This window comes from Mustelus asterias, chromosome 19 (assembly GCF_964213995.1).
Source record: "Mustelus asterias chromosome 19, sMusAst1.hap1.1, whole genome shotgun sequence".
NCBI classification, from domain to species: Eukaryota; Metazoa; Chordata; class Chondrichthyes; order Carcharhiniformes; family Triakidae; genus Mustelus; species Mustelus asterias.
In genome coordinates, this window is record NC_135819.1 from 47532720 (window position 1) to 47559261 (window position 26542).

At 44.2% G+C, this 26542-nt stretch overlaps 1 protein-coding gene across 1 annotated transcript in view; it reads left to right on the forward strand.

Annotated features, from left to right (window-relative positions):
* Window positions 1-26542, forward strand: part of dyrk4 (dual-specificity tyrosine-(Y)-phosphorylation regulated kinase 4) — an 81995-nt gene that overhangs the window by 10108 nt on the left and 45345 nt on the right. Inside the window, exons 3-5 of the mRNA XM_078235524.1 lie at window positions 15901-16048; window positions 18729-18892; window positions 22215-22351. Coding sequence (XP_078091650.1) covers window positions 15901-16048; window positions 18729-18892; window positions 22215-22351 — 449 coding nt within the window. The remainder of the gene's footprint in view (window positions 1-15900; window positions 16049-18728; window positions 18893-22214; window positions 22352-26542) is intronic.

Sequence of the window (26542 nt, forward strand, 5' to 3'; positions counted from 1 at the left end):
GGCTGGCAGGTGATGGCCCGTTGTAGACAGGCCGCTTTTTCACCAAACCTGCTGAAAGGGTGGGAAGGAAGCAGGGTGCCTCCTTTGGACAGTGCCCTGAGCGCATCAGAGGCCCCTTCTGGTAAGATAGTGCCACCCTTTGTGCTTCTCAGCCAGGCCTTAAAAGTCCTCCCCCACCCTCCTAAACCCCGTTGCCATCTTCCCATAAGCTTCTTGAGTCCTCCCTGCGATAACCCCCTTGAGATCCAAGGGGAATCACTGATTAATCTCCCTGTGGAATTCATTGAGTATGTTCCACTGGTAACAGGCAGTGGCCTGCCCAGTTGGAAGTCATCCACCTGAGCCTTTTATAAGGCAGGCCCAGGACCAGGACCTGGCCTGCTGAATTGCTAGTCCCAGGCAGGGACTAGTGTGTGTACACCACGTTAGTGGTTTTACTTTGCATTCTGTAATAAACTATGTTCCTTTCCATTAGTCATTACACTCCCTATCCAAAATTTCAGACTTGCCTCCCTTCAGTGGCCATGTCCTCCTTTTCATCCTGGGAAGTCCTTGCAGTCACATCAGTGCCCACTACTCAGTCTGGCACATGCTGGGACTGTGGGAGCTGCTAGCCAATCAGATTCCTTTGAATGAGGCCCGCCCCCACCAGCACCACCCACCCTACAGTAAAATTCATCCCCATCTGACAACAAGAATTTAATGTGGCAATGGGCAGGTGTATACTAAACACAAAACCTTTAAAATGGTCTGTCAAATCTCCCGTGCCATTGCTCTCAGTAAAAGTTTTGTTGCCCCGTGATCACCTCAATGGTCTCCTCATGAATAATTCCATTGTGCCATCTTACTAAATAAATTAAAAAATATACTTTATAAGATTATGATGCAAAATTTGTTCCTTGGCTTTATAAACTGTGCAGAGATTATATTATATAATTATTTAGTATAATCACTTCAAAAACCACATATATTTATGCAAAGTTGACCTCTTCGGGCCAAAGGTTTGGCCAAAAACGTATCCATAAGTAATACCTTTGAAGACTTGAAATCCATGTATTTTGGAGTTATGTGTAACATGAGAAATATTTACTAATTACCGATGAGCTTTGCCGTCTTTTCAGTAGTCTAAACATCAGTAGCCATAGGATAGATTTCTTCTCGGATACGACAAGGGGTGGGCGTTTCAGTGGCGCAGTGGTTAGCACTGCTGCCTCACAGCGCCAAGGACCCGGTTCAATTCCCAGCTTGGGTCACTGTCTGCGTAGAGTCTGCTCGATTTCCCCGTGTTGGTGTGGGTTTCCTCCGGGTGCTCCAGTTTCCTCCCACAGTCCAAAAGACATGCTGGTTAGATGCATTGGCCATGCTAAATTCTCCCTCCCGTCCTGAACAGGCGCCAGAGTGCAGCAATCAGGGGGTTTTCACAGTAACTTCATTGTAGTGTAAGCCTACTTGTGACAATAATAAATAAACTTTTTTAAAAGGACAAAACCACACCCAATCAGCATATTCCACTTTAAATCTACAAATATTTATCTCACACTTTAATTTACATTAATTGAAGTGCCATCCTCTCTGATATATTCTCTTGTAGCAGAGGAAAATGTGAGGAAACTATAATCCAAAGGAGTTAGCAGATACGACTATAATATCAGGAAATTAAACTTACTGGTAGTATCAAGTTATTTCTCATAGTGTTGGCTCGTTTAGAGGGTGGTGTGGCAGAAACACAGTTTCTGACCTGGCAACAGTGTTGGTAACATCTGTAGTTGTTTTGCTGGCCTCCCGACTCTGAATGGATTCATAATTGACAGTATTTCTCATCTCAAGTATCTTTATTAGATGTAGTATGGGATCCAGCATGGTGCCAGAGGATGTTGTGATTCAAGTGTAGTTAATCTAATTAGCAGGATGACTATAACATCAGCAAATTAAAATTACCGGTAGGAACTTGTGTTTACATTATCTTGCACACTAAAAACAAAGAAAAAATACATTGTTCTACTATGTTTCAGAAGGTAGGGTCGACTTATACATGAGATACATAAAAAATGAAGGAATTTTTGGCTAAAAGTCAGGGGCTGACTTTTATACAAGATCCCCGATTACACAAGAATGTACAGGAGTAGATTTATGTTAAGAATTCAGTGCTGCTTTAGCCAGCATAAAGATTGGATGCTTGCAGGCAATTTGTGAGAATGAGTGATGGAGCAGAATGGATAAGTAGGTCAGGGTAAAAGGTGGACAAGTGTTATCCGCATGTCCAGTTTAGAGCAGACCATTTTGCTTCTGAGACTACCAGCTGAGTTATAAAATTCCACAGACACACCCCTGCTGCACAACAGAACTATTTTTTATAGCCCCTCTCACTTGGTTAATGAAAAAACAGTTGGGCATTGCAGGATCCTATAAAACAGAATCAGATGGATCACCATATTTGATGTGCATCTCAGCTCCTGTATAAAAAGTCAATTTTCGTGGCCGACTGCACCTTGTGAGAATGGTGCCACTGGGAGTCAGACCCAGGACCTCAAGTGTCTGGCACTGGCAGACAGTTTAATCAACCACCTGTGCTGTGCTAATCTCTGTAAATAGCTGCCATGGACACGAAGCGATCAGCTGAGTAAGGAGGGAAAGGTGAAGTTGAAATTGCCCTGATAATGTTTGATTAGTTCTCAGCTCATTTACTCCACACAATGAACCGGAAACTGCATTAATCTTTTGCTCTGCTTACCAGAGTTAAACATGGCTGCAGGAGAGTGTACAATACATGGCTTTACCAGGAAAAGAACCTGCTGCCAGATGGCAGTAAAGGACCTGGGCGAGGAAAGTGGGATGGTGAGATTTCCCACATCACTTTGGTGTGTAAAGAAGCAAAAGATATAGACAATTCCGATCTCTCATTCTTAGTAATAAATGGACACCACTGACATTGGTAATAATCAGGTCTCATTTTTTTGTTGATCCTGCTCTCGGTATGGAATTTTTGAAAAGGTTTTATTCTTGCAAGATTTTGAAAACTTCTAGCAAACCCCGAAGGGACTGCAGGCCTCTTGAGTTGTGAATCCCTGGTTTAAGGGTCATGGGGTTGATGCGCGATTAAATCACTCGGGAGGCTAGATCGTACCCGGGAAATAAAGGCTTTTATTAGTAACAAGAATGGAGCATACTATATAACAATACAATCCCAGACTAAAGGGTCACCAGGCAGTGCAGTGACCTTTATACTCCTACAGTTAGGCGGAGCCAACCGGAGTGTATCACAGAACAATACTAACAGGTAGAACACCCCAACCCTAACCCCAACAGTGACAACAGTAACATATGTACAAGTACCCATAGTGCTAACCATCTATGGTTCAGTACCCATAGTGGTAACCATCTATGGTTCACCACATTCACCCCTCTAAAAACAAAGGCCAGTGGGGCAAAAAAACAGTACGAACTGTCCATATATTCACAAGTTCAGTCGTATCGGAGGGCCGCACCGTCTCTGCGACCTCCTCAACACTGGCGGTAGCGCCGGTTCTGGTGACCGTGATGACTCTCTCTCCAAGGCGGTGTCCAGTGACTCCTCCAGTTCCTCACGGACAGGTGGACCACGAGGTGGCGACAATCTCCTGGACTCGAGCACGCCCCGAGGTGGCGACAATCTCCTGGACTCAGGCAAGCTGTACACGGGAGTAAGAGGATTAAGTGGTGGTCCCGATACTGCCCGCGCCGTGTCAGGGGGGGAGATAAAGGTCAAGGGGTCCCTAACCAGGGGTGCGGGAGCGGCAGGGGTTTCCAACTCCCCTGCAGGCGCCAGATCTCGAATAGAGACCGTGTCCTCTCGCCCGTCAGGATATGCCACATAGGCATATTGAGGGTTGGCGTGGAGGAGATGGACCTGTTCAACCAAAGGGTCGGACTTGCGGGTCCTAACATGCCGCCACAGGAGGACAGGTCCTGAGTACGTCAACCAAGACGGCAGTGAGGTCCCAGAGGAAGACTTCCTAGGGAAGGTAAACATCCGCTCATGTGGGGTAGCGTTGGTTGCTGTACACAGGAGGGACCGGATTGAATGGAGCGCATCAGAAAGTACCTCTTGCCAACGGGAGACTGGAAGACCTTTAGACCTCAACGCCAGTAAGACAGCCTTCCAGACTGTAGCATTTTCTCTTTCAACTGCCCGTTACCCCTGGGGTTGTAACTCGTAGTTCTACTTGAGGCAATCCCTTTTGAGAGCAGGTATTGCCTCAAGTCGTCACTCATAAACGACGAGCCCCTATCACTGTGGATATAGCTGGGGTAACCAAACAGGGTGAAAAGATCCCGCAATGCTTTGATAACCGTGGCAGCCGACATGTCTGAACAGGGAATGGCAAAAGGGAATCGGGAGTACTCGTCAATCACGTTGAGGAAGTACACATTCCGATCTGTCGAAGGAAGGGGGCCCTTGAAATCCACACTCAGTCTTTCAAAAGGGCGAGTGGCCTTAATGAGGTGTGCCCTGTCAGGTCGGTAGAAGTGCGGCTTGCATTCAGCACATACCTGGCATCCTCTACTGAGTAGGGTAGATTCCGGGCCTTTACGAAATGGAAGAGCCGAGTGATCCCCGGATGGCAGAGATCATTGTGGAGGGCCTGTAATCGATCCTCCTGCACACTGGCACATGTTCCACGCGACAGGGCGTCTGAGGGCTCATTGAGCTTCCCCGGACGGTACATGATATCATAGTTGTAGGTGGAGAGTTCGATTCTCCACCTCAAGAATTTATCATTTTTGATCTTACCCCATAACGTGTTGTTGAACATGAACGCCACGGACCGCTGGTCCGTGAGCAGGGTGAATCTTTTTCCAGCCAAGTAATGGCGCCAATGCCGGACGGCCTCCCCAATGGCCTGAGCCTCTTTTTCCACCACGGAGTGCCGAATTTCAGGGCCTTGGAGGGTGCGAGAGAAAAAGGCGACGGGCCTGCCCGCCTGGTTAAGTGTGGCGGCCAGGGCGAAATCAGATGCATCACTCTCCACCTGAAAGGGGATGGACTCATCAACAGCGTGCATCGTGGTTTTCGTGATGTCAGCTTTTATCCCTTCAAAGGCTAAGCGAGCCTCTGCTGCCAGGGGAAAAGAGGTAGACTTTATGAGCGGACGGGCTTTGTCCGCATAATTGGGAACCCACTGTGCGTAATAAGAAAAGAAGCCTAAGCATCTTCTCAGTGCCTTGATGCTAGTGGGTAGGGGAAGTTCAAGGAGGGGACGCATACGGTCTGGATCAGGGCCAAGGACCCCGTTTTCCACCACGTATCTGAGAATTGCTAAGCGGCGCTTGCTAAATACACACTTCTCCCTGTTATAGGTCAGATTCAGGCGAGACGCAGCGCGTAAAAACTTTAGGAGATTGGCATCGTGGTCCTGCTGGTCATGGCCGCAGATAGTGACGTTGTCCAGGTACGGGAAGGTAGCCCGTAGCCCGTTTTGGTCCACCATTCGGTCCATTGCACGCTGGAAGACCGAGATCCCATTCGTGACGCCAAAGGGGACCCTTAAGAAGTGGTAGAGACGACCATCTGCCTCAAAGGCTGTATATTTTCGGTCCTCTGGGCGAATGGGGAGCTGGTGGTAAGCTGACTTCAAGTCAATGGTGGAGAACACCGGGTACTGCGCAATCTGGTTGACCATGTCAGATATGCGCGGGAGAGGATACGCGTCCAGCTGCATGTATCTATTAATGGTCTGACTATAGTCTATGACCATCCGGGGTTTGTCTCCAGTTTTAACCACCACGACTTGTGCTCTCCATGGGCTAGTGCTAGGTTGAATGATCCCTTCCCTGAGGAGCCGCTGAACCTCAGATCGAATAAAGATCCAATCCTCAGCGCTGTAACGCCTGCTCTTAGTTGCGATGGGCTTGCAGCCTGGCACGAGATTCTCGAATAAAGATGGCGGGGTGATTCTGAGTGTCGAGAGACTGCACGTGGAGCGCGTTGGGCAATTTGGAGGCTGCTGTTCTCCCACTGAAAGTGGAGGGAGTGGCCCATCATACTGCAGGGTCACACTCCTCAGGTGGACCATAAAGTCTAGTCCCAGGAGTATCGGAGCACAAAGGTGCGGTAACACGAGGAGCCTGAAGTTCTCATAAACTGTGCCCCGCACCGTTAGGTTGACCACGCAGCTCCCAAGAATGGTAACAGATCGGGACCTCGACGCCATAGAAATTGTCTGTCTGACAGTCTGTACTCGGAGACCGCACCGTTTCACGGTGTCAGGATGAATGAAACTCTCCGTGCTCCCGCTGTCAAACAGACAATGTATTAGGCGTCCATTTACCTCTATGCCCATCATGGACTTGTCGAGTCTGTGAGGCTTGGCCTGGTCCAGGATGATTGACGCCACCGTTGAGTCTTGAGTGCAACTGCAGGCAGCTGAGATGGTTGATGATGATGACCCCTGCTGGTCGTCTGCGGTCGGTGCCGACCAAAATGGCTGCGCCCATGGATCGCACGTGGTCGGTGGCACTGAAAGTGGCGGCACCTGCAGGTCGCACGTGTCTTGCTTCGTCGTCATCAGGAATGGCGGCGCTCGTGAATCGCACGTGGTGGAAGACCTCGATGAAGCCGGAGACAAGGAGACAGGTTCTGGAGAATCACACGCCGCACTGCTAGGCTTCGAGGGTGGTTTAGCCCTGCACAGTTTGGCATAATGCCCTTTCTTCCCACACGCGGAGCAAAATACCGTTCTGGCCAGACATCGCTGCCGAGGGTGTTTTGCCAATCCACAGAAATAGCACCACGGGCCTCCTGGAGCTGCCGCCATCGTCAGGTCCGAGGTTGAAAGCACGATTGCGCAGTTTCTCGGAGCGGCTGGGTAGAGTTGAGCCGGTGGCTGTACTTGCCACGATGTTCCCACATGGTCGGTGGGATAAGTTTCTAGACTTCTGGAGGCCGTTTCCATCGTGTTAGCCAATTCCACCGTCTTAGCTAGATCTAAGTTACCTTGCTCTAGCAGCCACAGGCGAATATAGGATGAGCCGATTCCCGCAACGAACGCATCTCGGATCAAATCGTTAGTATACTGGGTCGCCGACACTGGCTTGCAATTGCAGGCTCTGGCTAGCTGCTGAAGTTCGTGCAGGTACTGTCCCGTCGTTTCACCGGGCTGCCGCCATCGAGTGGCTAGAAGGTGTCGAGCATGGATCTCGTTTGGCGGTTTGTTGTACAGTTTCTTAAGTAGTTCGATGGCCCCTTTGTAGTCTTGGGCATCGCGGATTGATGAATATACAGTGTCGCTTACCCTTGCGTGGAGGACCCGCAGTCTATCGGCGTCGTTTTGAATGGCTGTTGAGGCATCGATATAGTTTTGAAAACACTTCAACCAATGGTCGAAAGTGTTCGACGCTCCAGCTGCACGCGGATCTAAGGTAAGCCGATCGGGTTTTAACATTTGCTCCATGGTTTTTTTTTAACCAAAATTGTTACTAATAAAATTGATGCGCGATTAAATCACTCGGGAGGCTAGATCGTACCCGGGAAATAAAGGCTTTTATTAGTAACAAGAATGGAGCATACTATATAACAATACAATCCCAGACTAAAGGGTCACCAGGCAGTGCAGTGACCTTTATACTCCTACAGGTAGGCGGAGCCAACCGGAGTGTACCACAGAACAATACCAACAGGTAGAACAGCCCAACCCTAACCCCAACAGTGACAACAGTAACATATGTACAAGTACCCATAGTGCTAACCATCTATGGTTCAGTACCCATAGTGGTAACCATCTATGGTTCAGTACCCATAGTGGTAACCATCTATGGTTCACCACAGGGGTCAGGTAGTTACAGGGCCAGGAGCGGCAAAACCGGGGATCATTTGTGGATGATTTGGAGACAGAAGAATAGGCTCAAGTCTCGACCACTACTAAGGAGGATGGGGAGTGGAGAGAGATATGTAGGTGGCAGGACAGTCCAAAGTAACATAGTGACTGGAGATGGATCAACTGCATAGACCAATTGCTAGACTTGAAGTCCACTAATATTACTGAGGAAAAGAAGCAGACTAATGTAGAACAAACCGGCCACTGCCCACAGCCTGAAATTGGAACCAGATGTCGAGATGTAAGTTGAGCAGATGACAAGGAATCCTGGCTGTCCCAAGTATTGGACTGAAAACCACTTTTGAAGTGTAGCAACTGTTGCAGTGTTGGGAAATTGGCTCAGCAAGATCCCAAAAAGCAACAATTAGATAATAGTCTGTTTTCATTGATGTTGGGTGAGGGATAAATATTGCTCAGAACTCCATGCTATTCATTTGAGTATTATTGTAGAATCTTTTGCATTCATTTGAGAGAACGAACAAGACTCACTTTGAGGGAGTGTTAAAACAGGATTATGTGCCCCACTCTCAGGAATGGGACTTGAGCTGACAACCTTTTGCCCTAGTCATGGTTTCTTGTTCTAAACTTCGGAGTTTTTTATTATTGAGTAATAAAAGATCATTTATAAAGTTACTCAAAAGAATCAGTGACGGATAAACTGAAACACTTGTAATTGGGAACACATTTCTCGCTATTGTGGTTTGCACTACTGTGGTAGCATGGCACTTTTAAGGGGTGATCTTTCGTGGCTCACGTGGTTTGTCTGGGGCCTATGCATAGAAACACATGAACCTCAGACAATGGGAAGAAAGTGCACAGGTACCAGGGAGCATGGGACCCTCAATGTGAGCCCGGGATTCAAGAAGTGCAGACCCGTGTGATAGTTACTATGTTTGTATGTAGTTTTACTTTGTGTCTGTCAAATATATCACCTTTGTGTCTCAAGCAGCCTCTTTGTTGATAACTTGCGCTATTACATTAGTGGTGAAAGTAAATTGTACTGTGTTGCAAGCTACAAAATTCAAGGGGGAAGGGCACGCCATCAAAGATCTCCAGAGAAGGAAAGGGAAGAGGTCTCTGCAGCAACATTGAGTGAAAAACAGTGCCACTAATAGGAAAACTCGATCCTTTGACCAAGGGATTGAAAACAAGGGCCAATACATTTAGAGGCTTAAAACTTTTAGAACTGAGGTGAGGAGAAATTTCTTCACCGAAAGTGGTGAATGTGTGGAATTCACTACCACAGAAAGTAGTTGAAGCGAAAACGTTGTGTGATTTCAAGAAGAAATTAGATGTGGCTCCTGGGGCTAAAGGGATCAAGGGATATGGGGGCAAGGGGAGAACAGGGTATTGAATTTGATGATCAGCCGTGATCAAAATGAATGGTGGAGCAGGCTCAAAGGACGGAATGGCCTACTCCTGCTTCTAGTTTCTATGTTTCTGAAAAGATGCCCCTCTTGTTACCTCAGAGGAAACTGGAGAGACAGTCTGTGCACCTTCTCCAGTTATGTATATAGTATTGAGGGACTTGTGAGAGGAGGAATGTGGTAGCGTGGCCTCTTTAAGGGCAATCATTTGTGAGACTTATTGCATGGAAGTGCGCAAGCCTCGGCCAATGTGAAGAAAGTGCACAGGTCCTGCGGTGTGAGGGATCTTCAGTATGAGCCTGGGAGTCCAGCAATGCAGACTTATGTTGTAGTCACTGTGTTTGTATATAGTTTTACTTCATGTCTGTTAAATAAATTACCTTCGTGATTCAAGCAGCCTCTCGTTGGTACCTCGCACTATTACAATTACCATTGTGGAGCCAAAATGAATCCTGTTATTCAAGCATGTGGAAACAGAAGCTTGTTCTAATCTCACTACAATACTAAATCAGGATACAAAACCATAGAATGTAATCATGTTTGTCCAGGATTTATAGCTCTGCATAAAGCAGCTTATTGTTGATTTTCTAGAAATAATTTTACAAAATCACACTACTGGCAAGAAGTCACTACCCTGGGGACCAGTATACAGGCAAAATGGATTGCTGCCTCACAGCACCCGGGACCTGTGTTCAATTCCCGGCTTAGGTCACTGTTTGTGCGGAGTTTGCACGTTCTCCGTGTGTCTGCGTGGGTTTCCTCCAGGTGCTCTGGTTTCCTCCCACAGTCCAAAGATGTGCAGGTTAGGTTGATTGGCCATGCTAAATTGACCCTAGTGTCTGGGGGATTAGCAGGGTAAAGGTGTGGGGTTACGGGAGTAGGGCCTGGATGGGATTGTGGTCGGTACAGACTTGATGGGCCAAATGGTGGCCTCCTTCTGCACTGTAGGGATTCTATGTCCCAGCACAAGTAAACTCTGAAACCTCAGCATGGTTTATCCTGTGAAAAAATTTTAGTACAAATACTTTGTGAACAATGTTATAAAAATAATGTTTGGCTTCCCACAGCAGGCAGTCCTGCTGGCCAATCATCCTGTCTCTGCCATAATGGCCTGGGGTTGGATAGAATCGGAGAATGACATGCAGGCCAAAGGTGCTATTTTTAGCAACTGTCCAGCCCCTGTGGGGGCCCAAAATCAAACCTAAGGGTTGATTGTTTGGCGCAGAGGTCATGTGTAGACATCAGTGATGGAGGCAAAAACAAAAGTATGGGCATGTACTATCGTCATGAAAATATTACCATGGACAGGCCTCAGAAGAGACTTTCTCAAAGTAGCTTGGTGACTGTCTGTCTGCTCCCACTGCAGCTGGCCATAATTTCCCCAGCATGATTTTGGTGTAAATACCTGGCAGGAAGAAGGCATATTTAAATGATCTTCATGGAGGCCAGAATACCAGCCTCACTACAGATGCCCACAGTTGGAAAATCTGGGAAGCTAGTTCTGGCATTGTGTGAGCTTGTGAAAGCTTGGATCCTTTGTCTAGCATACCAAGGTGATGTGGGGAGGCGTTAGTGCAGTGGTATTGTCACTGGGCTAGTGACCTAGAAACCCAAGGTAATGCACTGGAGGCCCAGGTTCAAATCCCAGTGTGGCATGTTAAATTTGAATTCAATAAAAAATCTTGAATTGAAAATCTAATGACCATGAAATGATATTTGTCTGATCTGGTTCACTAATGTCCTCTTGGGAAGGAAATCTGCCATCCTTACCTGGTCCCTCTTAAATGCCCTCTGAAGTGGTCTGGCAAGCCACTCAGTTCAAGGGCAATTAGAGATGGGCAATAAATGCTGGCCCAGACAGTGATGTCCACATCCCATGAATGAATTTAAAAGTCTTTGGGGTCCTTTGTTAACTGCAAGAGTGCACCCTGGTAGCTTGCCCCATGATGCACTCATCAAAATATTCCTCAAAATTGGAATGTTTATACCAGGAAATGTCCATATCACTTTTCAGTATCAAAAACAGAAAATGCTGAAAAATCTCAGCAGGTTTGACAGCATTTGTGGGGAGAGAATAGAGCCAACATTTTGAGTCGGAGCTTTTCAGTATATTTGTTTCATTGAAGCCTGTGGCATTGGATGACAGAGGCAACTTATATGATTAACGAACTAGATAATGGATTGTGCTACGGCTAAGTGAGAAGTGGTAGGATGGCTCCCCTCTCTTTCCATCCATTTGACCGCAACAGGTTTTTTTTTAAGAATTTGCTTGGCAGCTCAGTGAGTGTTCAACTCTTTAAATGCTGGACTGTAAAAGAGACACTGACAGGTTTTCTTGTAAGCTTTTAAAAAGAAAAGAAAAGAGTTTTTATTATACTGAACACCCAATCTAAATAAAAGTAATAAAATGCTCCAACTCTCATTCAGACATGCATTCAGGAATCTACAATCACGCACATAAGTAAATTTCAAAGTGGGATGGTAGATTAAATTGGTTAAGGGTCCAGAAAATTCACATGTATACAGATCCTGAAGATTAATGGCCTGGATAGTTTCAGACTGGGCTCGATGGTCTTTCTGGATTCTGAGTTGAGATGATTTAAAGATGGTGACAGATGATTGCTACCTTTTCTTCTGGAGTCAGTAGCCCTGGGTTGATGTTTAGGAGACTGCCCATGTAGTGTGCGGCTGGTCAAAAAACAGACAAGACACAAGCTGGCAGAATGGCTGAAGAGATAGTGAGTCCCTCCACTCAGGGTCCTTCTGGTCTCATGCTGTCCCACAGACTCCTTCAGACCGGCCTGGAGAAAAGCAGTTTCTTCAAACACAAAAAGGGTTAGTTTGCTTGTCACATGGTCTCTTCTCACAGTCTGACCAGTTACCCAAACATGGTCATAGCAAGCTGATTCCAGGTCCATTATTTCAAAATGATCTGATTATGGCTGGAGGAGTTCTCTTCTCAGCCAAGGTCCATTGTCTAATGGCTTGTCCACAGGTGATGTCTGGATGTCTTCTGAATGTCTCAGGAGATAGGTCATTGTACAGTTAAATGTCTCAGGTGGGCCATCTCTAGACAGCCTCACTCCATTCTAATACCATTGGAATTTGTTGGGTTTAGCTCTGCCAATGTTTGACCATCTTAGAAACTGCTGTTTGAGTCATTTAAAATGCTGTTGTTCAGTCTCTTTACTTATCCGATGGTTTCAGCCCACTTCTTTGATATAAAACATTGGTTTTATAACAATTGCAATATAGAATAAACCAGATAGACCCTTTAGGTATTCTCTGCTTTTAGTCAATTGATGTGAGTAATTGTTTCATCCTGAAATCCCCCACAAAGTTTCAAGTCATAACAGTTGCCAGCTCAGAATTCTTCACATTGCTGGTTTGTACAATAGTTTGTAATATATTCTGTGACTCTGAGAAGAGGGTTGATTAAATGGACTGACTGTATGATGACTCATAGGTTTCATATATCTTTTTTATTAGAGATATAGCTCCATTGTTGGGCCCCTCCCCCAGTTGGAACCCCCTGCCAAGCACTCTTTAGTCAACAGTGTGAGACTACACCAACATGACAATATCCTCCCTCAAATACCCAACAAAACCTTTTCAAATGGGCATACACTGTACCAGGTAACAAACAACCTATTCAAATTATGAAGTGTTATGTGAAAGAATTGTGATTTTTAAAACCAATAGCCTAATAATAAACTTTGGTTTAAATATAATTAAAGAATAAAGTGTCAGTTTTTCCGGTAAATATTATTATTGAAATTACAAGGTGAGGATGTAATTGTTCAAGCTGCCATTTTATGTTTAAATATTGTGAAAATTACTCAATGGGTTGACTATATGGTTCCATCGCATTACCAATGGGATGCTATTCTTATGGTATGTGAATCTGATGTACTGTCAGCTGGCCTTTAACTAATTGGCTTCATGATATAGTTAATGTAATTTACTGGTGCTTGTATATGCCTATAATCTACTTGGAATTTGCTGGGGTCAAAGGGAGGGATGTCTGATACCACCAGCTCTTAAAGAGCACTTGACCTTGCCCTTAAAGCTGTCTTGGTATGATAATGAAGAATTGGCTCCACCAATGGAATGAAGAACTGAACTGCACCTTTTAAGGTTGCAACTTTGGGGAAGGGCTCCAAAGTTAAGGCATTCCTATTTGCAGAATAAGATCATCCTCCCAATTAAGAAAATTGCACAACAGCCAGGACAGAGATTCCAGGAAGAGTGAATGCATTCAATGTGTGCCCCAATTGTGAGATGGAGAGCACAGATATATATTGATCTCTGAAGGATTGCCAAGGTAAGTGTTCTCGTATTTTGTGGCTTTTACAATTTTACCTTAGCTCTAAGCCTGATGCTGCATCACAGAAGAAAATATATATAACATTCTAAAGTTTAAAGTTTATTTATTAGTGTCACAAGTAGGCTTACATTAACACTGCAATGAAGTTACTGTGAAAATCCCCTAGTTGCCACACTCCGGTGCTTGTTCAGGTACACTGAGGGAGAATTTAGCATGACCAATGCACCTAACCAGCACATCTTTCAGACTGTGGGAGGAAACCAGAGCGCCCGCCCGGAGGAAACCCACATAGACACGGGGAGAACATGCAGACTCCGCACAGACAGTGACCCAAGCCGGAAATCGAACCCGGGTCCCTAGCACTGTGAGGTAGCAGTGCTAACCACTGTGCCACTGTGATGCCCTTCTGGCAGCTGTTTGTCCACTTCTCAAGCACACTGACATCCCTATATTTTTGGAGGGCACTCCATCACTGTTGCACTAATGCACTGTGCTTTTCCTTTGCAACATGCAAGATATGAACCTCACTGCCACCACAATTTAGCTGAATGCTATATAGTTATGACTTGGTGAGTTAAGCTTTTGAACACCTCACCTTGCTCATTCCATCATATGTCCCTCATCTATCCACTGGCAAAAGGTCATACAGGTCAAAGGCAGCAGTGTGGACATAGATGACAGGAGCACAGTTGAGATTACTGGCCATTTATAACTTGAGAGCACTCCAGGTACCTTTGCATTAAGCCAAGACTGGGACTTTTAGAAGGTCCAAGCCCTCCACTCAAACTCGTGAACAGTATCATCCACTGCTTATTCCCTTTTCAATCTCCCTATTCAATCATTCATTTATTCCCTCATGCATGTATATAATGTAGCACATAGTAAGCTCTTTTTCAAGGTGTCTAGCTGCCAACATTCTAAAATGTTTCCCATTAATTCTCTATGTCACCAGTTCCCAAACGGGAAAAGGCATTGAAAGGGGGGTGGTGAGGTTATGAAAGCGATATGAGGGTTTTATCCCTCAAATCCTGAGATTGTTTGGGGTAGTGAGTGATGATATGCTGCATTAATCTTCTATGCAATGAAGGCAATGTATAGGTCCACTATTGATTGAGGGCACTTAGCGCAATGAGGGAAAAGACACTGATGGTGTTGAAAATGATGAGGAAGTAGAAGGACTCCAACACTTACAGCCGAAGATCTTTGACAGCAACTCATTGGTGAACATTTCAACAAAAAATACTCGGCATGACTGTATTCCAACATCTCCCAAACATCTCATACTTTCCAGTAAACTGCATCCACCCAACACTAACATGCAAGGTCCACCTGTAAGGAATATTCTCTGCTCACAAAGATTTCAAGAAGGGTTATTACTTTAGTGGCTTACACAAGTGGTTAGACACCAATTAATACTCTGGCATAAACCCCTAATGCCTGCCTCGTGGTTATTGAATTACTCCATGTGAGCCCTATAAACTAAAGAGAAGGAAGGATATGGAAATACCCCCATAGTGCCTGGCCTCAGCTTGGCAATCTGTAATGTTGTATATGCTGTTTCTCTGCCAATGATATCTGAGGCTGCCTCCTGCATTGGTGCCAGAATTTGCAGTGCAACAGGACTCCATCATGCTCTTGAAATCTTGTGCCAGTTCCTCCTGGAAGAGGAATGAAAGAGGGTTAGCGTGTGCCCTGCTCAAAGGTTCTGAAGATGGCACAGTGTGCATGGTGAAAGGCAGCAGCAGCAAGAGGAAGATATAGTTGTGAGGGCAGTGGTAGGTTTGAGGGAATGAATGGCATCAAATTCAAATAACATTCAAGTGTCCCACTGGATCATTACGTTTTTTTCTTGCAGCAAAGCTAGGTCTCTCCGTTATGACTCCTTTCTATTGCCTGCTTGCTGCATAAGTACCTCTACTGTTGTACCAGAGAATCAGATAAACCCTAAAAGACAGCATGCTGTCTGCTCCTTCAATATCTTTCTGTGCAATGATCCTGTTTGAAAAGTGCACCTCCCCTTTCAGGGGTTGCAGCAAAGGCCACCCTGTCAGATTCCCAATTAGCAAATTGCAGAGAAGCGATGTGATTAGCAGTGGGAGCAGTTTATCTATTAAATGAGGCCTGACATTGATTGATCGGACCTCCCACCTCCTGCAGAGCAGCCATGCCCACTGCCTGCCAGATCTATGATAGAAATGAATGATTGCTCTCAAAATCAGTAATCCTTTAATTTACTACCTACATTGTAGAAACAGGGTAATGGATACACTTTAGTGTTCAACATTAACAATATTGAAATCAACAAGAATATTAACACCAAGTAATAAAATAACTTTTTTTTTCTTATTACCAGGATTTGCACTCTGGTGGCATTAATTCACAGCAGATATTTCAATGTGGTTCAAAGGAGAATCAGCCAGAAGAAAACTGCAAAGTCCCTGCAAAGAAATCTGACAAGGGGAGAATGTTTGAAGGTTTCAGGCTGCCAATGACACCTGAAGGTATAATATTTACCAGCAGTATCACAATATCCGTTCTGTTTGTTGCAAGAGGAGTGGAGTGAGATGAAGAGAGTCTCTTGTGTTTATTAAGTGATTGCCCTGTTTTACAGCCGAACGTAACTATAATTTTGTGACAAGTTTCATAGAGGCAAACTGAATTAGAACAGCCATTAATCCAAGTTGTTGAAAAATCATTAATTCACTGTTAATTTAGGTCTGGGTTCATACCAATAATAAGCAGTGGCCAAGTGTAATCTGCCTGCTGCCCACCCATCATTATCTGCCCGAGATTAAAATTGTATATTGACAGTGCGGAAAGGTGCAGCCACAAAGTCAAACTGCACAAATAAATTTTATATGTTTCACAGTTGTGTCTTGGCATTGATTGTCCACCTGATCCAGCACAGAAATGTATTTTGTTCCAAACTGGACATAAAACTTACTATTTATTGGTCAATGATGAGTGGGTCAGTTTAGTGTCTATTTTCACTGGAGCACTGCAACATGAGTAGGCTACTTAGCCCCTCAAGCCTGTTCTGCTGCCTTTCAATTAGATTTTTACCTCAAGTCCATTTAGTTACGAATGATCCATATCCTTTGATATGCTTATCTAATATAAATCTGTCGATATTAGTCTTGAACATTTCAATTGACTGGCAGCCTCAGCCATTTGGGGGAGAGAATTGCAATTTTTCACTGCCTTTTGTGTAAAAAGGTGCTGCCTGGTTTCGCTCCGAGCTTTAATTTTAAGATTATGCCCCCGCCAGAGGAAATATCTTTTCTAGATAAATCCTCTTATCTTCTGAACCACTTCAATTAGATCACCACTCAACCGTGTAAACTCAGAGGAATGTAGCCCAAGTATATACATCCTTTCTTGGTAAACCACTTTAGTCCTGATATCATTCTGGTCAATATATTCTTCCTGAAATGTGGTACCAGAATTGAACACAATTCGTCACTTGGGAATTGATTAAGGGTTTCTGAGCATAACTTCCTCCTCTTTGTATTCCAGCCACCTTGAGAAGAAGACAAATATTCTTTGAATCATAGAATCACAGAATGGTTTGATTTATTATTGAGATACAGTGGAAAGTATTGTTTCTTGCACACTATACAGACAAAACATACCGTTCATAAAGTACATAGGGGCAAAGGAAAAGAGAGTGTGCAGAAAATAGTGTTATATTCTAGGATGCAGAGAAAGATCAGCTTAATATATGGTAGGTCCATTCAAAAATCTGATGGCAGTAGGGAAAAAGCTGTTCTTGAGTCGGTTGGTACATGATCTCAGACTTTTGTATCTTTTTCCCGACGGAAGAAGGTGGAAAAGAGTATGTCTGGGGTATTTGTAGTCCTTGATTATGCTGGCTGATTTTCCAAGGCAGTGGGAAGTGTAGACAGAGTCAATGGATGGGAGATTGGTTTGCGTTATGGACTGAGCCACGTTCACAACCCTTTGTAGTTTGTCTCTATTAGGTTACTTTTTGTACCTGTGTACGAGCTTCTGGTGATTTGTATACTTGGGCTTTCAAATCCCATTGTTTCTCCACAGGCTCTAGTCTCTTGCCATTTTAAAATAGTTGCCTTCATTGATGCAGTCAATTCTACACTTTAAACTTCATCTGTCCCAATTTTGCCCACTTGCTTAATCTATCTATGTCCATTTGTAATGTCCTGTTCCCATCGACATAATTTCCCGTTCCACCTAATTTAGGGTCACCTGCAAATATGGATATATAACTCCATTCTTTTATCCAAGACATTTAATATATGGCGAAAAACTGAGACTCAAGTGCCGATCACAGGGGAACACCAATCAGAATACATTCCTTTTATCCCTACCTCCTGCCGCCCAAATAATTACCAACCTAAGTCTCAAAGCTACCCCCAACTACAGGTTCTACGGGCACAATTTTCCAATCGCACCAGCCTTTACAACATAAATTCCTACCCAAGATCAACGGACCTTTAAATGCTCCATCAAATTTTCCATCCCGCCCATGACAATTCCAACAGCAAGCGGGACTGGAAAATTTACCCCGGACTATTCTGCTAATTTCTTTTATGGACCCTCATCAAAAACCTTCTGTAAGTCCATATGGACAACATCCACATATCTGTTCACCATGTAGATATGTACCACCTTCTTTCTGGTTCAAAATTACTATTACATTTCTATATTAAGTTTTAGATATTTATATATAGTTAGAAGATAACTTTGCTATTTAAAAGAGAATTCTTCTGTAAATCTTAACTTTTAAAAAAAGGTCCATACTTTATTAATATAGCATTTAATTTTGCATTCAGAAATTATGAGGCCATTCATTTTTCTGTACCAGGTTACAGTAAGATAGTGGCTTGTCTGTTGACAATTTCTAAAGATATTTACTCTGGTTTCATTGCACAATTAAATATTATTCGGCAATTTGTAACAGGTATGAATGCATTTAACCTGAAGCATTTTTTTTGCATTGTGCTTGAATTCATTCTACAATTGTCTAAAGTTGTATTTTTTAACCTCACTATTTTTTACAATGACCGTGAATGGGGTAAGGATGAAGTCAGATAGTTTTGCTGTTAAACATTCTGAACAACAATGAGAAATGCTCATATAAAATTCAGTGGAGGAAAGATACTTGTAAAACTTACTGGAGCCTTGTTTGCACCATTTAAATAGAAGCATTGACACATTTTAAAAGTGGATTGACAAACTATGAACACAAAGAAATCCTAAGTTATGAGGAAGTCTGGTTTCTTGGATTGAACAGTCAGAAGAAAGAGGGTGCTTCTGATAAACAGCGCAACAATGGCTATGATGATGAACACGGCTCTTACATTAAGGTAATTATTATACATTTAGATATGGATTTGTGTAACTTCCAAAAACGTTAGTTTTTTAAAAGTGTTGTAAAAAGACAAATGACTGGCAGTGCAATGGATAAAAGCAAATTACTGTGGATGCTGGAATCTGAAACCAAAAGAGAAAACGCTGGAAAATCTCAACAGGTCTGGCAGCATCTGTAAGGAAGAAAAGAGCTGACGTTTCGAGTCCAGATGACCCTTTATCAAAGCTTTTTCTCTCCTTACAGATGCTGCCAGACCTGCTGGGATTTTCCAGCGTTTTCTCTTTTGGACTGACAGTGCAGGTTCTGTTTGGATGTAGCATCCTTCACGTGCTGCAGAAATAAACAGGGACACTCACTGGACACATTGATCTGGATTTTATTTTACCATTCTGTTTGCAGAACTACAAACTGCTGATCCTGGAAGATTTCCTGGGATCAACCTATTTGTACAATTTTTGGTAAACTCCCAAAGAAAGAGGAATTGGCTACGTTCACATGTAGGGCAGAAACTGATATGATGCTAGAAAATGCGTGTCGCGAACTGATGCTAAAAAGGGACATGTTTCTGCATTGTGAAGGGGGCCATCAACTAATAATCATGTCTACAAGCAGACTTCCAGGAAGAAGAATTCCCAGCTTCTCTACATGAACGTGGATGACTGCCGAGTGGGAATGAGATTACAGTGGGTCAGGAATTTGGGTGTGATTCTGATCTCCTGGTTTGTTTTCCCCTTTTACTCTGTCATCCAGTGACATTTTCCACATCTGTACTATTTTGGAAATCTCCAATGATTCTGTCTGGGATGGTGAGCATGTGAAAATGAAAGTGATGATTTGGTGAGTGTCTGCAACTAGTGCCAGATTTAGCTGGGCTGGTATCCAGTCTTCAGCTGCTTGTGCTCTATATTTGCTTGCTAATTTTGAGGATATGAAAAGTAATGCAAAGCTCATTAGAGCTCTTCTGTCACTGAATGATATCCTCATCTAACTTTGCAGCTTCAGGCAAACATTTTTCTCCCTGCCTTGGTCTGTTTCAAGGATCAGAGTTTAAATATATATTATTGTCCATCACAAACCAACTGTAGACCAGGACTTTCAACTTCTCCATCTCTCAAAGTTTGGGAAGCAATTATTGGCCCCAGTATTTCTGTTGACTTTTCCTCCCGGTCAGTTAATGGCTGGATGATTGGGGCTTGCATCTCTTAAGTTTTTTTACATTCATTTCAGGGATGTGAGCATTGCTGACCAGGCCAGCTTTGTTGCCCATCCCTAATTATCTTTGAGAAGATGGTGAGCTGTCTTCTTGAACCACTGCAGTCCATATGATATAGGCACACTCACAGTGACATTTGGAAGGGAGTTCAAGGGTTTTCACCCAGTAGCAGTAGCCAGGATTTTCCAGTCCGGCCCACCACAGGACTGAAAATTCCCACCTTTGGCTGGTGCGTCAAAATATCTCTTCCACTCGCAACGATTGTCGTTGTGAGAGGGACAGGAAAATCCTGGGCAGTGAAGGCACTGCAACATATTTCCAACTCAGAATTGTGTCAGGCCATGAGGGAAACTTGCAGGTGGTGGCGTTACCATGTGTTTGCTGTTCTTGTCCTTCTATGTGGTAGAGGTCATGGGTTTGGAAGGTGCTGTCGTAGGGGTCTTGGCAAGTTGCTGCAGTGCACAGGTAGGTGGTACAAACTGCTGCCACTGTGCATCGGTGATGGAGGGAGTGAATGTTTAAGGTGTTGGTTGGAATGCTGATCAAGCCGGGCTGTTTTCTCCTGGTTGAGCATCTTGAGCATTGTTAGAGTTGCATTCATCCAGGCAATTGAGAAGTATTCCATTACATTCCAACTTGAGCCTTGGAGATAGTGCACAGGTCTGGGGAGTCCCGAGGTGGTCTACACGCTACAGAATTCCCAGCATTTAACCTAATCTTGTGGCTACAGTATTCTGATGGCTACAGTTAAGTTTCCAGTCAATGGTAACCAACAGTCTGCCCTTCTCTAGGACTGTGTGCTAATATTTCTGACCTTTACCCTAAGTAACTCTGCGTGTGTTCAAAATGTAGAAAAAAATTAAAGGAGTTATAAGGGTCTTGGATATTGGAGGCGAGCTTCAAAGGGCAAACATGTTTTTAAGACGTGTGAGAGGAAGCCCAAAATTCAAACCCTGGAATGTTTGCTTATGGGCTCTTAGTGCCTGATTGAGGAACGCGTCATTAGGGAGGCCCACTGAGAGCCAATCCCTGTCCTTACTGCTGACCCCACTTCCCTGTGACCCCCACCTCATGACCCCAGTCTCACCATCACTGCTGACCTGTGCCTGGGTCCACAATGATCCAAGGCCTCAGCTAGGTGCAGTACAAATTAGCAGCCACTGCCTTCATGGTAGCACTCTTGAGTAATGAAGGGTTGCTGGTCTCTGGCTGACAGCTGTGGATCATTGAGGATGGGATATTTTTGAGCCTCCTCCTCCTGTTAGTTGTTTAATTGTCTACCATCATTCATGACTGGATGTGAAAGAACTGTAGAGCTCAATCTGATTTTGACAGGCAGGACTTCCTAGCCATTGCTGCCTCACCTAAGTATTTGCATGACACTTAATATGGCAGGCCTTCCCAAAAAGAGGAGAAGCATGCTCTCACCAGCTCTCCAGCCAGCAGCAAGACCCCCATTCCCTCCATTAAATATCATAGAATCATAGAAACCCCAAAGTGCAGAAAGAGGCCATTTGGCCCATCGAGCCTGCACCGACCACGATCCCACCCAAATATAGCTCACTAATTCTGTGTTTTTTCTCTCTGTAGTTACCTGGTTCCTTTAAACTGATCCAGATATTGAAATCCTGCTTGGGGATTAGACTCAGCTGCCTGATACTGCCCCCCTCTCCCACCAATCCCATTTTCTGTCTTTTCCTGTGGATAGGTAACCAATTGCCTGTGGGATTTGTATCTGGTCCCATCCAGTCACATTATGAGGTGACCCTGGGATTTATCTCCATGAAGGGATGGAAGTTCGCCTCGGCACACTTCCAGGAGCCCAATCTTGGAGCCCATGATTCTCTAAGTGCCAAAAGCAATGACTCGGCAAGGAGAGAAATGGCTAAAAGACACTAACTGTAGATGAAGCTCCATTTTTTCATACAGAATAACAATTGAATTGGCTGTTTAAATGTTATTTCCTTAAATGGAACAAAAAATGCAGGTCCCAGCTTTCAGTGCTTTTTCTTTTGCATCTGCCTATTTATTTGTCTTGTTAACAATTCTGCAGCTTGGAGAGTGAAAGACATTAGCTAAAAGTGCTCTTGCTTTTTATGTTTAGGTGTTGCATGACCATATTGCATACCGATATGAAATCCTTGAAGTGATAGGTAAAGGATCCTTTGGACAGGTGGTAAAATGTATGGACCATAAAGCAATTGAACTTGTGGCTATCAAGATAATAAAGAATAAAAAGAGGTCAGTTGCATGTTATTTTCTGCAGCTGATGCTGAGAAATGCCTTTCAACTTGTATTCTGTTAATCCTACTGATACATGTTCAAAACTGGGGCACGCACAGGCTCAGATTACAGCACCTCCCCATAAATCATAGAAATAGAAATCATAGAAACCCTACAGTGCAGGAAGAGGCCATTCGGCCCATCGAGTCTGCACCGACCACAATCCCACCCAGGCCCTACCCCCATATCCCTACATATTGTACCCGCTAATCCCTCTAACCTGCACATCTCAGGACACGAAGGGGCAATTTTAGCATGGCCAATTAACCTAACCCACACATCTTTGGACATTGGGAGGAAACCGGAGCACCCGGAGGAAACCCACGCAGACACGAGGAGAATGTGCAAACTCCACACAGACAGTGACCCGAGCCGGGAATCAAATCCAGGTCCCTGGAGCTGTGAAGCAGCAGTGCTGACCACTGTGATACCGTGCCGCCCGTGATAGAGTGACACAGAAATATTAAGTGCAAGCACAGACTTTTGAAAGAGACCAAATCTTTAAATAAAAACATTAATGAGAATACTCAGATGGCAGTTTTATCTTCAAATTTAATAATTTGTGTGAAATAAATCAACACGTCATTATTATGTTTGAAACCTTAGAAATTTCAGTAAAAGATTCCTGAATCACATCTATGGATTTTATATAAAGGCAAGGAAACATTAAACTTAGAAGTTTAACTAATTTGTATACTTCCTTCTTGATCAAGTATGTCTACAATTGTACTTTGTGTTATTGAAGAGGTTCCCTGCTTAAATAAGCATGTTAAAATTTAGGATTTCCCACCAATGTTGCATAAAAGTACAATCCTCCAGCATTTTCATTATTTATATCAATGATTTTGTTTATCTGACTGTTGTTGAGCTCTAAGGTCAATAGAATAACGAAAAGAGAGTTGGTGTAACAATTTAACACTTATTACAAAATATAAAGATCAAACAAAGACAAATTACAAAATGAAAACTTTTCCTTGGTCACAGGTTTAACAATCTTGCACATGTAGTAACTGGCATTGTTTTAACATTTATATTTTCTTTCCAAATATAAATGTTAAAACAATGCCAGTTACTTCATGTGCAAGATTGTTAAACCTGTGACCAAGGAAAAGTTTTCACTTCTTTGCTCTCTGCATTCCTGTTATCTCTCCATCATATGGTAACGTTTCCATTTAATTCCCCATTGTCTGGGTGCTAGGAGGAGCACACCCAAGGTGCACTTTGTCACATTTGATTGGAACCCATCTGTACTTCTGTGTCTGGGTCATTAGCATTGGCCCCAGTATTCCCCAAATGAATTCCTGTATCTAGAATGGAGATGGAAGTCCAGCCGCTGCTATAGGCATGAGAAGGCTGCTTCCACAGCAGTGACTGACAGCAGCACAGCTTTCTATTGGCTGTCCATTGGAAGGCATCTAGGCCTGTTAAGTCTTCCTGCTGGCCTGTGTGTCTTTTCAATGTATTTATCTCGTTTTGCCCTGAAGAGATCTAAACCACTGCCCTTTGCACTTTCCCTTGGTAAACTATTCCACAACTGACCTTCCCCCTAAATAAAGCCATGTTTCACTACGCACTGTCTGAATCTATCCCTTCATGGCTTAGGCTTATTATCTCTTGTTGTGTTACCTTGTCTTACTGCAGTTAGCACTTTTGTCTGACCCTGTTGAAAGAAAATTATTAATTTTCTATTGGATTTCCAATAGCAGTCAGGTTTTGCTTAGATTCTCCGATCTCACTGAAGCTGGTGAAAAAGCTCCTGTCAATTGCAGGGAATCTCTGGAAATAAGAGTCCAACTGGCAAAAAAGGAACAAAATCAGCCCTCTCACATCGTTTATGCAATTACCCTTGCTTCATCCATAAGCTCTGCATTCTCCTTTGGAGGATCCCCAGAAAATGAAGGAGGCAAAGACCTGGGACAGAATCCCTCCCCCATGGTGCATTTGGTGGTGAGGGGCATTTAATTGGGAGGGAGGGAGGGTGGCATGTGGAGACCTTGCCATCTTCCCCCTTCCACCCCGGTTAAGCCAGTGGCGGGGAAGGCCCATGGATGGCCTTCCTGCCCACCACCAATTGAGGCCCCTAATGCCCACTTAAGGGTCTCATTCCATCACTGCTGGCATTAACCCAGTGGCAGGCTGGGGGCTTGCCCTGAGCATGATAAGTAGACTATGGCATGGTTGCTTGCAGGCTTCTCAGGGACAGGTGGTGGTTGTGTTCCTTTGTTCATAGGCATAGCAGAAAAGGAGTTGAAAACACCCCCTCCCCCACAATCACTCACCTATGCCTCAGTCCCTCCTCGATCTGAGACTTCAGGTGAGTGTAGTATGAGCAGAGGCCACTGCCTCCTTGCTGACGCTGCTGACTACAGCCTCTAATTGGCTGGCAGCTCTTAAATGGCAGGACTTGCACCCCCGGGATCCTTGCACCTGGGGAAAGGCCCAGCGATGGTCTGTTCAGTGCATGAGGGACACAAGATACAGCAAGCCTTCTTTGACAGGCGACACAGCAATCTTACCAGCTAACCAGCTAACAGCTGATCCTGTCACCTCCACAAGATTCCATCCATGCTTAAAAATTCAATTGTGCGGCATCTATATATAAGATTCTAATATGGTGTGTGACTAGTGCACACTTGGTCCACAGCTCAATGAGCAGTGTTTAAATTCCAGTGATTGCAGTGCTTTCTCAATGTAAGTCTTTATTGAATTGATATGAAATGTTTGCTTACAGAGAGAATGCCTCATGGCAGAGGTTACATGCCCAGAGCAAGCCAGATAGAAACATAGAAAATAGGTGCAGGCGTAGGCCATTCGGCCTTTTGAGCCTGCAGCACCATTCAATATGATCATGGCTGATTATGCACTTTCAGTATCCCACTCTCGCTTTCTCTCCATGCCCCTTGATCCCTTTGGCTGCAAAGGCCACTTTCAGCTCCCCCTTGAACATATCTAATGAACTGGCCCCAACAGCTTTCTGTGGTAGAGAATTCCACAGGTTCACAACTCTGAGTGAAGAGGTTCTTCCTTATCTCAGTCCTGAATGGCTTACCCCTTATTCTTAGACTGTGACCCCTAGTTCTGCCCTTCCCCAACATCTGAAATATTCTTCCTGTATCTGGCCTATCCAGTCCCCTCAGGATTTTATATGTTTCTTTGAGATCCCCTCCCATTCTTCTATATTCCAGTGAGTACAAGCCCAGTTGACCCAGTCTCTCTCTGTATGTCAGTCCTGCCATTCCAGGAATAAATCTGGTGGACCCTCACTAGACTCCCTCAATAGCAAGAGTGTCCTTCCTCAGACTAGGAGACCAAAACTGCACACAATACTCAAGGAGTGGCCTCACCAAGGCGCTGTATAACTGCAACAAGACATTTTTACTGCTATACTCAAATACTCTTGCTATGAAGGGAAGCATGCAATTAGCTTTCCTCACCACCTGCTATACTTGCATGCCAACCTTCAGTGTCTGTTCCACCATGACACACAGGTCACGTTGCACTTCCCCTTTTCCTAAACTGCCACCATTCAGATAATAATCTTCCTTCCTGTTTTTGCCACCAAAGTGGATAATCTCACATTTATCCACGTTATATTGTATTTGCCAGTCAGCCTGACCAGTCACCCTGCAACATCTTAGCATCCTCCTCACAGCACACACTGCCACCCACTTAGTGTTGTCTGCAAATTTGTAATATTACATTCAATTCCTTCGTCCAAATCATTAATGTATATTGTGAACAGCTGGGGTCTAAGCACTGAATGAACCCTGCGATACCCCACTAGTCATTGCCTGCCACTCTGAAAAGGACCCGTTTATCCCCACTCTCTGCTTCCTGTCTGCCAGCCAGTTCTCTATCCACATCAATACATTATCCCAATACCATGAGCTTTAATTCTGCTCACTAATCTCTTAAGTGTGACCTTGTCGAAAGCCTTTTGAAAGTCCAGATAGACAACATCCACTGGTTCACCCTTATCCACTCTACTGGTCACATCCTCAAAAAAATTCCAGAAGATTTGTCGAGCACAATTGCCCTTTGGTGAATCCATGCTCACTTAGACTGATCCTGTCACCACTTTCCAAATGCTCAGTTAATACATCCTTAATAATTTACTCCAGCATTTTCCCCACCACGGATGTCAGGCTA